The 13,188-nt window shown below is 47.1% G+C and overlaps 1 protein-coding gene across 1 annotated transcript in view; it reads left to right on the top strand.

The window, feature by feature from the left end:
* ABHD17A (abhydrolase domain containing 17A, depalmitoylase) overlaps positions 1-11,445 on the top strand; it is a 75,809-nt gene extending 64,364 nt beyond the window's left edge. The window contains exons 3-4 of the mRNA XM_085639287.1: positions 7,907-8,086; positions 9,989-11,445. Coding sequence (XP_085495413.1) covers positions 7,907-8,086; positions 9,989-10,205 — 397 coding nt within the window. The 3' untranslated portion in view covers positions 10,206-11,445. The remainder of the gene's footprint in view (positions 1-7,906; positions 8,087-9,988) is intronic.
* Positions 11,446-13,188: the final 1,743 nt, after the last annotated feature.

The following is a 13,188-nucleotide window of genomic DNA, read 5'->3' as shown; positions in this document are numbered from 1 at the left end:
GTGTTTGGACAGGTGGTCTTGATGACGAGGCACATGTCTACATAGTCTGGCTTTGAGAATGAAATGAGTGAGTGCATGGGGTGACCATAAAGACTATGCGAGCATCTGCACTGGCAGGCCTTTATGAGTTTGCGAGTGTCTGCAGAGGCAGACCTTGATGAGGAGGCGAGTGTCGGCAGAGGCAGGCCTTTATAAGCAGGTGAGCGTCAGCAGAGGCAGGCCTTGTTGAGGAGGCGAGTGTCTGCACAGGAAGGCGTTGTTGAGGAGGCAAGTGTCTGCACAGGCAGGCCTTGTTGAGGGGGCGAGCGTCTGCACTGGCAGGCCTTGATGAGGAGACGAGTGACTGCACTGGTGTGTATTCGCTCGGGGTCGCCTTTTGGTCAAGTGAGTGTAGGTAAAAGTAGGCTTCAATGGAGAGGCGTGTGTCTATACAGGCCATTTCTGTGAGTGTCTGCAATGGCAGGCTTTGAGAATGTCGTGAGCTCCGCTCTGAGGAGACTTTAAAAGAACCATCCTGCTAGTGGTGTCAACGTAAGTTTCAAACCCCCAGCAGACCATCAAACAAAGGAACTATCTGGAATTTCCTTTAACGATTGTTAGCGATGCAGTACACTACACTGGATGGTCCCTTTAGGAATGAAGAGAATATCAGCAAGTGAAGCTTTGAAAAAGAAGTGAGCGAGAAAGTAGGCTTTGAGGGGGAGCTGAGACTGTGCAGGGTGGCCTTGAATTTTTTGTGGTCCTATAAAACATTAACTCAGTAAAGGTGGCCTGCAGAAGTCAGTACAAGCTGACTGCACATATATTTCAAATACAATAATATACAAAGTGAGGGTAATTTAGGAAAGTAACATTAAGATAAAATGGAACAAATGCCGAGCTAGCAATTCCAGGAACAAAATTATAAAACGTTAGTACTATGCAAAGGTGTGCTGCAGGGCGCTCGCAGTAGATCATTCAGCGAACATATACAAGGGCAACTGTGGGGGTGAGTTTTATAAAAACGGTAAGACAGAAGTCTAAAACAGGCAAGATAGAACTTTGCTCAATGAAGTGCCTCTGCTTGGTTTAGTGTGAATCAATACAATAGTTTTCAATAAACTAGTATTTAAAAATGTGCTCGGGCTGGGCATAAAGAGGTTGCATTTTAGAGATAGCACGGTGTTAATTTGTAGATCTACAGATTCGCAAATCCACTAAAAAATAAATAAAGGCAGATCATTGGATGAGGAACCTTTCCTCCCGTCCTGCATTGCAGATTCACAAATCTATCGTGTTCTGATTGGCAGACTGTCACAGAAACATGTTTGTTGCAGCTGCCATTACCCTACACAGCGCACGTTGCACCATGTTGGAAACAATCAAAAGATACAGGACATAAGGCGGGCACCCTTACCACCACCCCTCTTCTGCACAGGGGCTTGAGAATTAAGAAGTGTCTGCGTAGGTACTTTGAAAATCAAGTCTGCTTCACCTTAGAAACCCTCAGAATGAAATCTGGGTTTACAAAAGTACCTGGAGAATGTAATGACTGTCATAATAGGGAGCCTTTGAGAATGAGTTGAGTGGCTCCGCAGGAAGGCCTTCAGGAACAGGCGAATGTACGCGGAGGCATTGAAAATAAAGTGAGTGTCTGAACAGGGCGCCTTTATAAACGAGATTGGTGTCTACACAGGTATACCTTGAGAATTAAATGAGTGTCTGTACAGAGAGGCTATGAGAATTATGTGACTATCGTCCTAGGATTTCCCTGAAAATTATAAGTCAGCACAGGGAGGCTCTGAGAAGCAAGTGATTGTCCTTACGGGATGGTCTGGAGGATGGAGTTAATGTCTATAGAGGATGGCCCTGACAATGATGCCGTTACAGTGGTGCATGGCTTCAAGCCAGGCCTTTGAAATTTGCCCAGAAAGGTCTTAAAAACAAATTTGGTGTGTTCCTAGAAGGACCCCGAAAAATCATGCACGTGCCAAAGCAGATTCTAAGAAGGTGATTCAGGTCTATCCATGCAGACCCTCAAAATGTGGTCTCTGCGCAGGTGGACCCTCAAATTAGTGTCTGCGCCCAGGCATGCCCCCCGAACGTGCTGTGATTGTCTAGGCGGGCACAGTGTGTCTTACGATGTGGGCCCTCAGGAGACGGGGCCCTCAGAATGAAGTTCGCCTATCTTGGTAAGGCCTAAGAGAATTATGTGTTTTGTGGAAGCAGGGCTTAAAAACGAATTCAGTCTGAATCCACCGATGTCTTAAGATTGAGGTGTCCGTCTGTCCAGGCAGGCCCTGGGAATGAGGCAAGTTCATGCTTGCGTAACATGTCTCAGGAAAAAGGCGGTGATTAAATGCTGGAAACCCTAAGATTGAGCTGTGTCGAGGCGTGTCTTGGGAGCGGAGTGAGTGTCTTAACAGATGGAGCCTTGAAAACAAGGCTGCTGACTTTCCAGGCAGGCTCTAAAAATGTGGTGAGTTGTCTTTCCAGGAAGGCCTTAAAAATGAGGTGTTGGCGGAGGAAAGCCCTAAAACGAGGCGAGTGCATATCTGCCTATGTAGTAGCTGAGAATATGGCGCTCATGCGCCAAAGCATGCCTAAGACAGTGCTTCTCAAAGTACGGCCCGGGGGGTGCATGCGCCCTCCTGACCTCTACATGGGGCCCCCTGGGCAGCAGCAGCAATGGGCTGCTGTTTGCTCAACTCAGCACTGACATTAAAAAAAATTAATGTACAGCAAGCACTTATTTAAAGGTTGATTGTAGTTAAACAAAAGGAAGTAACTAGGGCCTTAGCTTTAGGAACACCTTCATTTTCAAAGACCGCAAACAAGTAAAAATACCGGTCTTGTCAAAATTCAAAAAGTGTATTTTCTTGACCTGTAGAACCATTTCACCTTAGTAAATCAAACTACAGCAGTGCATTCAGAACTTTGTTTTTTAAGTGCTGGTTTTCAAACATGAATTTAGAAACATTCATGCTTCCCACCCTGACAAGAATGTCATTAGTGATTACATCCAAGCACAGGAGATGGTTTTGAACAGCATGCATCCTGAAGCCATGTATTTCGAGGTCCTCTTATATGTGATAATGAAGAAAAGGGAGAGAAATTGAAATAAAACTATTGCCACGGTTCACACCATTTGGTCAAGTGGAGAGGCCGAGATTCATGCCACGTTTTCTGGTTTCACATTGCTCAATTGAGTTCAGCCAGTAGATATACATTCTTCGCTTCCTCTACACCCACTTTACACCCCCCTCCCCCGCTGGCATCAGTGTGGCCCTCGGTCACACCAAAGACCAAACTTTGCACCCCCCGGGAAAATGTTTGTGAGTACCCATGCCTTAAGAGAGCTGTGAACACTGACTTGTGCGAGCCGGAGCACGGGTGTCTGCACCAGAAAATGGAGCGAATCTGTTCCCAGCCAGACTTTGTAATGAGGGTCTGTGTGCCCTGGCATGCTGCCCTACCAAGACATGGGTAAAAAAGAGGACGTCTGTCCAGTCGAGCCGGAAGGACTATTTAGACTATCCAGGCAGACCCAAACTCTAAAACCAAGGTTCACAGACTGCCAGGTGTCTGGTTGGGCAGACCCTGAAAATGGGGTGCGGACAAGCGGGCCCTGGGAATGATGGGAGCACATGCAGCTTCTTAGAATCAGGTGTCTGACTGTCTCTCCGGTTAAACCTGGCTAATGCTAAAAACGAGCCGAGTGTCTGCCCAGACAGATCATCCAGTCTCCAAAAATAGTGTTTCCTTGAGGTGAGGTGAGTGTATGCAGGCCCTCTGAACGAGTGAGTGTCTGCCCAAGCCCATCGTGTAGCCGCAGGGGCTGCTGCATCTATTCTGTCATGTGGTCACTGCCTGCAAGGTTTGAGATGGCAGCACGCCCAGGCAGGTGTCCATATCTGTCTTGGCCACCCCCACGTCACTGTCGAAGAGCCCTTCAGCTCAGTCACTTCTACACTCCCATTTGTCCAATCCTGGTCGTTCTCCACCCCAGTCAACAGCCAGGCAGCTCTCCACTCCACTGTCAGTGCGGCGCCGCTGCATTCCGGACCCCTCCTCCCCAAACTAGCAGAGCTCTTCACCCACCCAAACCTGCCACAGAGCCAACTCATCTTCTCACTATGCTGTGCTGTCTCCTCTCCACGGCCACTTCTTGTCCCAGTTCCCTCCATGTCACTGCCACGCAGCTCTTCCGCACTGATTGCTGTTCCTAGACACACGAGCAGCTCACTGCAGAAAGACTTCTGCTTGTGATGTGCCATCAAGCCAGTCTGCTGCTGCCACACTGTGTCCAACTGTAGTAATGCAGCCCCTCAGATGTAGTCGCATGGGTAATTACAAATTATGTTCATGGGCGTGTTTTCTCTAGCCAATGTTCATTAAGTCGGTGGTCGCTACATTGGTTGGGAGAAATGTGTATTTTGCTCCACGAGTTTATTTTAAAATTTCGTGAAAGTACGATTTAATAGCGAAATTTGATTTGTCAGTCTCCTGTGAGATACTTGGCAGGAGATTGGTTCGAGTAGAAAGTGCCTTTCAATGGTTAGACATTTTTGTTCAAACGTATCACGTAACGGTTTCTCGTGGTTTTTTTTTGTTTTTTTACTTCGGGACATGTGCTCAGGTAAAAATAAAAATATAAAAAAGGTGAAATTGCATACATCTTAATTTCGATTAGTTTCCCACACTTCTTAAAGACGTATTTAACATTTGGCACTGGCCTGCCCCGACCGTTCAAAGACTGAGCCCCTCCTTGTCCCCGCCAGGTGTTGTCCACGCTGGCCGCCTTGTACTTCCTTTTCCTGATATAGACCAGAGTGCATTATGCCACAGGTGTCCCAGATTTACCTGAACAGTCCTGGCTTTCACTATCTACCCCAGGCGCGCAACACCCATTGGACTCACAGGGCTTCAGCCCCGCCCGTCACGTGTGGCAGCCCGGGATGAGGCCGCTTCCCGGCGCACACACAGCCGCACCCGAGCACTTCACAGGCCTTTTAAAGACCATTTGCGTGTTCATTAGGCCTCGCTGTTGTTTCACCCCTTCTAAGAGTCCCTGCAGCTCCACTCTGCCTATGGCTTAAAAGATTCAGCCCCCCCCCCCCGAAATATTTTCTTAGCCCCCCCCCCCCCCAAATTTGGCTCTAGTTGCGCCTCTGATCTACCCCCAGGATATTTCGGCGGGTAAGGGCTGACTGAAGGCTGGGGGCGAGTGCTCATGTGTTTTAAAGCAGGACTGTTTAGCAGCAAGGAATTAAATATAAAGTAATTCCGTGTGCCCCGGTCGATGAAAAACTGTAGTCCTACTTCTATTTTCATGTAATCTCGTAGTTTTAGTTTTTAGGTCTCGGGACCATCCGGTCTGCCGAAGGCAGAACCGGAAGTCGAGAGATTTAATGACTTGGAGAAGAGGGGCTTGAACCAGCCCCTCTTCTCCCCTGTTCTCCATTGGCTGGCCTCTTGAATGCTGGCCAGCCACTGGAGAAGAGGTCAGTCATTCAGATTAGGCCCCGTCCTTTTCGGATCGGGGGGCGTGTTTTTTGCAAGAAGTCTCAAGGAGGAGATAACAGCAAAACACGCCCCCGAATCCGAAAAGGATGCTGCGTTTATCCGAGGCATTTCTGCTCTGCCTCGGAGAAAGGCGGTGGTGTGCTTTTAGTCATGAGCCTCGTGAGATCTGAATACACACAGCTCCCTCCCTCCTCTCGCCCCCTCTCTTTGCCCAACCTTTCCTCATTGTGTCTTTTTTTGTATGAGTGTATTTCGTATAACCCTGGGCCAGGCAGGCAACTAGAGCCAAATTTCGGGGGGGGGGCTGAAAAAGATTTCGGGGGGGGCTAAGTCTTCCAGCCATAGGCAGAATGGCTGTAAGAAGGGGTGAACACACAACAAAAGCCTCATTACCAAGTAACTGATCTTTTAAAGACCCGTGAAGTACTCGGGTGCGGCTGCAATTAGACGGACGCCAGCCCGCGAGGCTGTCTCAGCTGGGCTGTCACACACGACTGGGGGGGCTGAAGCCCGGTGAGCCCAATGGGTGTTGCGCGCCTGCCCTGGGCCATCTGATGGCACTTGTAAAACCCAGAAGTCCATTGCATTGTAAATGCTTGTATTACAAGCCCCTGCTCCTGGGCTGTCTCTTCACATTTCGTGTTTGTAAAGTTGCCATTCTAGCACAATGCATCTTCTCCCCCCCCACCTTCGCCCCTCCCCCTGCAGCTAGGGATGTGAAACTAGAGTGATTTGCAGGTCTGTGCTGTGTACAACGCAGGAAATGGCGCGTGATTCCGTGACTCTTTTAATGTCGGGGGGGGGGGGGGGTGTTGCGGGAATCAGAGTCTTTGTAAATTGATGTTGCAGAGTTCAGTGTCCAGTTTCTATGCTGCCCCACAGGGCACGTCCCTCCTTCTGCAAATCTAAGGGCCTGGGCTTGGACCTCAATGGGGCCGTTGTGTCCAGACGTGGGCCGGTCTGTAGGGCAGTAATGAGATGGGTGGACACGTGCGCTTTCAATGTTCTAGCCAGTGAGAGACGCACATTGTCGTCGGGGACCTAGAGATATTGCCTCAAAGCCCAAAATAAAAACAGTGTCTTTTTTTAATGTGTCTTTGTCAGTTGAAGACCGAATAAGCAACCCCCCCCCCGACCCCCCCCACCCCCACCGAATGTTACAACAATCTCGGAAGACCTGCGCCTAGGGTCAGTCAGTGGTGATGGATGTCAACAAATTCTGCATGCCTCACTCGGAGACAGAAAACTTGCTTGCCCAAAATGGGATTTTTCAGTTCTCTGGTAGAGAGTTAGTGCGAGTGACGTTTCTGTCTTCGTGTTCCTGCGGTATATATTTCTTTAAACGGCTGAAAGAGAGTGTTCACGTGGGGTTAAACCCCGTTCAGTTCATACACCGCTTCTTTCAAAAATAGGAAGGTATGGCCTGGGGCTTTAATTGGGGCGGGTCCTGCCAGTGCTCAGCACCGACAGTAACTAGACACGGACATTGAAACCGGACCCGATTGGGCCCTGGATTTATATTCTTAACTGAAAGAGTGACTCTTTCTAGACAATGTGTGCAGAATTCATTCTGAATCTAATTCAGTGATGCATTCCTAGTTAGATTCCACAGGGATTACTTCCTGCTGCATGGTGTACGTGTCCCTGTCTCCCAAGAGCATTTTCTTTTACCAGATCTTTCTGTAGTTCTTTTTTCTGGCCTCGTGTGGCTCTTGTGAAGCGCCTACTGTGAACGCAGTGCCCTTAGGCGCTTGGGCGTGCACCAGTTAGGGGTAGCTGCTCCCAATGGGGTATGATTGACAGATTTGGAGTTGAAGCTCAAGGCTGTGCGAGTTTCTCAGAGTTCTCGTCAGTGGCTCATGAATATGTTTGGACTACATGCCCATCCAATTCGTGGCCTCTGTGCAGAGCACGCAGATTTAAATCGTACATGTGTCAATTGTAATTAGGATTCAATAATAAAGCGTGTTCAGGAGGTACCAAGCTGTTGAAAATATTGATAGCACCAAAGGAGAAGAAAACAAGCATTTACAATGCAATGGTCTCGGCATTGGTAAAGTTAGAGCTATTGGCATTGCTCATGACATTATTTTTGTTTATGTTTTTGTTTTTAAAACATTTAAAGAAACGGCATTGTCATGAGCAATGTTAATAGCTCTAACTTTAACAATGCCGAGACCGTTGCATTGTAAATGCTTGTTGAAATCTGCCATCCTCGTGGGGCTTCTGCGACACACTGTGGGAATGTGTGTGTGTGTGTGTCACCATTTGCTGCCACTCTGCGTCTCACCCACGTGTCTTAGTTGTGTTTCTGAACACTCAATCTGTTAGAAATATTGAATTGTCCCTGCTCCACCGTGCCCATGGTATCACAAAGCTAATTCTATGCATTTCCTTCCAGGTACGGCATCTCCCCAGAGAACATCATTCTGTACGGGCAGAGTATCGGGACAGTGCCGACGGTGGACCTCGCATCGCGATACGAGTGCGCCGCCGTTGTGCTGCACTCGGCGCTCACCTCTGGGATAAGGGTGGCCTTCCCCGACATGAAGAAGACCTACTGCTTCGATGCCTTCCGCAAGTAAGTCCATCCGGGGCACCGGGGAGGGCGCCCCTTGGAGCCGCAGAGAGTCAGAGCGCGTGTGGGGCTCGGGCGCTGGCACTTCAGTAAAACCCCTCCAGTGACCGCGCGTGGATCGCCAGTGCAGACCACTAGTGGGCGTCCAGGAGCAGACAGTTGGGTATGCCGCGGCTATGCACTGACACTTTGTTTCTTTGTTACATACGTGCTAAGTATTGTGTGCCTCTTTTCCACTTTAAGTGTTTTGAAGAATAGCGGGGAGGGAGAGAAAGATGGAAGCTGTCAAACGTTAAAGTTCAGCTGTTAAAAAAAAAAAAAAAAAGTGAAAGTGGCTGCACTTGCAATCAATATTAGCAAAGCCGAGAGGTCTGGCACTGGCTACCGACATTTTGGCGTTGTCAGTGATCGCTTTGTTTTTGCAAAACATTATTTTTGGGGACGCTGCTGAGCACTTGTCAAGTTAAAAAAGAAAGGTGACATTGGTTAGAAACGAAAATGTTTTGGGTCTAAAAAAAGACACATTACCATAATAGCTCGTGGCACAGAGGGGACTACTGTTTGTTTGCATATGCTCCTTCTGAAAGGGCAGAAAGCAGTCCTTCACAGTCAAGTTAGCTTACGACTGAGGTGGGCTGACCCCCTGTCCCATGCTGTGTGCCGAGTGGGCAGAATTAGAGTGTGAATGACACCAGAATAGACCAAAGGATGAAGAGGGCTCACTGGAAGCCTTTATAAGTAGGTATAGTATATAATTTTATTAAAATCAATAGGTCTTGTCTAATTCCAGACCTAAGAATAAAATCACTGGAACTTCCTCTTTAGATGCCAGTGGCAAAGATATTTTTCCACTGTGCAGTCACCACCACATCAGAGGAGTGCAGCAAACTGCTTTCCAATGTATGCACAGCCTTTGAATCTGCAACAAGCTGAGGCTGTAAAAGGAAAGCACGCTAGTTGCGTGTGATTTTGCAGCATGATCCTTGCATGCACCTTCTCCACGTCCCTGCTGAGTGGGCAGTGTATGCATTCGGACACAGCACAAAATAGGAAAAACAGAAGTCTGAGGTGAATTCTGGAACCAGCTGTATTGTGGGTTTCAGCGGGATGTAGTACAAAGTAATTCTGCACACGTCTATAACAAAACAAGTTGAAGTATATACACAAACACTAAATGTCTAGATTATTCGCAGCATGTGAATCTAAAACCGACACATTAGCCGCATGGTTGCAAGTGGGTGAGCGGAAAAATGAATAAAGTTGTGTTGGGAATCTATCTCAACTCCACTTTCCCGATGTTTAGGCTAGGGATGCACACTGCATCCCCAGGGCCTCATCTGGGACTGGTCAGCGCTGAATATATATTAGCGGTCCCTCTTACATTGAAGATCAGTCTTCTGCTTCAAGCGTTGAATTTTAGGAAGGTCCTTGCTTTTTTTCCTACAAATATCTCCTTGGTTTTCTTTACAATCACTACTGTTATTTACTTTGTATAACCCAATAAAATGTCTTGAGTTTCAAAGCACAAAACTCATAGTTCACATTCGTAGTCCATATACAACACAATTATGTCAGTAGTGTTCCTTTTCAGCTACAGTGCTGGTTAGTCAACAAAGACCTATAACTATCTGGTGTGAGTGAGAATGTGTGACCTGATGAAATGAACAATTGGTCTGATTGCAGTGTAAACTAGTATGGTGCGTGATGTGTCCAAGCTGTGTACTGCAAGTTCCATGTGTATACATTTGTTTCAGCCATGTAAAGGGGAGTCACCCCCTGTGGCCTTCGTCAGGTCATATGTAGACTTAATTGCATGCTATTTTAAGTGAACGTTGCCCTAAAGAGAAAATGTAGTGCAATGTTAGCAATCCCGGTTTAATTTCCTGCTTTCCTGTACTCTCCTAGTGTTGACAAGGTGTCGAAGATCACCTCCCCGGTCCTGATCATCCATGGCACAGAAGATGAGGTGATCGATTTCTCGCATGGCCTGGCACTGTATGAGCGCTGCCCTAAAGCAGTGGAGCCCCTCTGGGTTGAGGGGGCCGGTCACAATGATATCGAACTCTATACCCAGTACCTGGATCGCCTGCGCCGGTTCATCTCACAAGAACTGCCGAGCTAGCGCACCAGCAGAGGTCTGAATGGGATTCATGGGTGCACCTTCCACCGGGGTGGCAAGACATTGCCCTGCTGCTGATCTCACTTGAACTCCACTGTGAAAGAGTGGTTGCAGGAGAACGCTTGAGACACAGAAAGACACAGAGGAAGCCTGAGAAACGGGTAAAATGACCTACATACTTTGTTTCCTGACACCCGTGGTTTCTTCGCCAAGCACAAGTCCCGGTTCTGAAAGTCGAAACACTACAGCCTGTAAAATGTTCTGATCCACTGTGTTCCGGATTAGCATACATTCTGAAAACTAGAAGAATGGACTGGAACAGCAAAATCTCTGGAAATTGGACTCGAGAGATTCCTAATACACCTTTTTGTTTTCCCACTTACTCGCCTACCACCAACGCTACTCCGTACAGCACCCTCTTTTTAAATGGCTCTTCAGACACTCAGCCCCATACCCAGACCCTGTTCTGGATAACTGGAATATGTCTCATTTTTAGCTGTGGTGACTTTCATGATTCAACAACTTGGCATATGCCAAAGGATCTGCCAAACTTTTTTGATCCTGTAAACAATTAAAACCAGCAATAAAATATGTCCAAGGGTGGGTAGGAGACGAGTGTGTCTAAGCACGGCAGACAAGTTAAAGGTATCCCAGGAGCTGCTTGGCCCTCTTGGGTTTGTCGATTGCATGATGGCAACGAAGACGGACAAGCAGATCCCACTTTGCCTTAAATCTTGTCTGTGGGTAAAACGATACATCTTTCCTTAAGGGATATTGCATTTAAAGAACAGGAGAGATACGTACAGTTAGTTATGAGATATTCACTTCTCGCAAAAAACAAACCCCTGCATTTTATGAATGCGGAGAATCGAGAATGAACCCAAAGCACTGCAGAAGAATTTGTGTCCTGAATGTGGAATGAGTCCTAAGGGCTAGGCTTCAGCCTTAGAAAAAGATCAGCTCCTTTCATGCTCTCCCCCCTTCTTGCCCCAGCAACTGTAGCTCATCATAAGAGATTCCTTCATCAGCAGCTCGGGTCCTGACGGTGTTTCCAGGTTACTGTTTTCAACTACGAAAGGACTGTACAATAAAAACAAAAACCCCTCTAAAGTACTCGGCTTCACTGTGGAAGGAAGAGAACATTACAGAGTTCAAGATTTTTAACTTTTTATTTGGTGTCGTTTGGTTGAGCCATAACCTCATCGTTTCCAGCGTATTAAAGATTTAAAGCATTATGTATACATCCTTTTAGTGCTGTGGTTTCTGTCTGCACTTTTTGAAGTGCGTGTGAGCAACAAGTAATGTGCCTTTTTTACTCTTTTTCTATGTTCTTGAGTCTAATTGTGAAGGTTTTTTTTGGGGGGGATATGGGGGGCACCCAGTGTCTGTCAGTTACTAGACACTACCTTAACCTATTGTCACTCCCCACTGGTGCCCTAGGCCACCAATACTTTTTCACTCCAAATTGGATGCTTCACTGAGCAGGTTTAGTCACGTCGAGCAGGCAGAGGTTAGAATATCGTATATAGTGTGAGAAGAGGAAAATCACTTATTACCAGGTATGTGAAAAAGGCAGCTAATATTAGGCTAGAAAAAGAAATACAGATGGGGCTTGCCCCTCTGTGGCTGAGATACAACCCACAATGTTTCATAGTGGTTCCCCAGATTGAAGCGTATAGAACATTTTACCCTATGAGCACTCATCTGGTGCGCTCAGTAACCTTAGGAACTCAAAAACACAATTGTGTCAAAAGTACAGAGGGCCAAATACACCGATTTGGTAGAAAACTGATCAAGTTAGCGGCGTTGAGCCCAAGTGGCTAAACTGATATGCTTTTAAATGGCAGACCTGACGTCAGTACAGGCTGCCCCTGGTATTTAAGTAGAAACATACAAAATTGTAATAACTGGGACTGTAATACATTGCAATTTTATAAAAGAAGACCTCAGACAATAGTACACTGTACATAAGAAATGTAAATGGGACACAGAAGGGACAGAGGGACTGTGCCTGGCTTCAGGATGCGGAGTGTAGCAGGATTCTGGTGTTGAGTTCCCAGATTTCCTGCAAGGACGTTCCCAGAGTTGGGTAGTCTGAGAGTAAGGGTTAAAAAAGAGAGACATACGCTGTTGCACTGTGGAATGGGAACAGGGTGAGGATTACTTTTTTCAATAGGAACCGCCCTTCGCCTGTAAACTGGCAAGTAGAGGAAAGAAGCATGCATTCCAATGAAGCCACAGGTGGGACAAAAAGGTGCAGAGATAGACCGGCTGAGTGACTTCAGGTTCCCTCAATCTGTCAGCACTGAGGAACCCTGTGAGTAGCAGGACACTCCCCGCGACTCTGAAGGAACCAAGCAGGAGAATGCTATTCCAAACAGAATAAAATATTCAGTCAGTCAAGACTGGTTGCACTAATAACCCCAACAAGGAGAGAAGGGAGAAAGCCAGGGTGGGTGTAGGGCGTGAGGCGGTGAGGGCCGTATTGAAAGCGGAAAGCCAGTATAACACGCAAACCCACTTCCAAGTCCTGTCTCTACTTATAGAGACCAGGAAGTAAGCACATGTGCTCCTTCTTTCGGTCCTGACCCAGAAGTGACTGATACTGCTTCCTGTGATAGGTGTGCCCCAGCCACCAAGAGCTGACCTTTCATAGTCTTCAGCCTGTTCCACAGACCCAGCGTCCATTTAATGTTCAATGCCGTTTAAAATGTCGAACCTGTTTTCGTGTATGCCTGATCCTGACAAGCAACAGAAAGCATCGAGTGAAAGCAATGAAATGATATAAAAGTAGAACTGCTTTACAGTTGGCATTATAGGGGACATCGATTGTAGAGAAAAAACGGTTCTCTTTACCTGGCCCTACACTGCTAACGGTCAGCATCAAATGTCGTTTGGTAGAACAGGTTGGAGAAGACAGGGTTTGGTTGGGGAAAGCATCTTTTACATTTTGGATGCTAAATGACCAAATTTTTTCCTTACAATG

This window comes from Triturus cristatus, chromosome 12 (assembly GCF_964204655.1).
Source record: "Triturus cristatus chromosome 12, aTriCri1.1, whole genome shotgun sequence".
Lineage (NCBI taxonomy): Eukaryota > Metazoa > Chordata > Amphibia > Caudata > Salamandridae > Triturus > Triturus cristatus.
The sequence above is the reverse complement of the archived record's forward strand: the minus strand, read 5'-3'. Positions and strand labels throughout refer to the sequence as shown.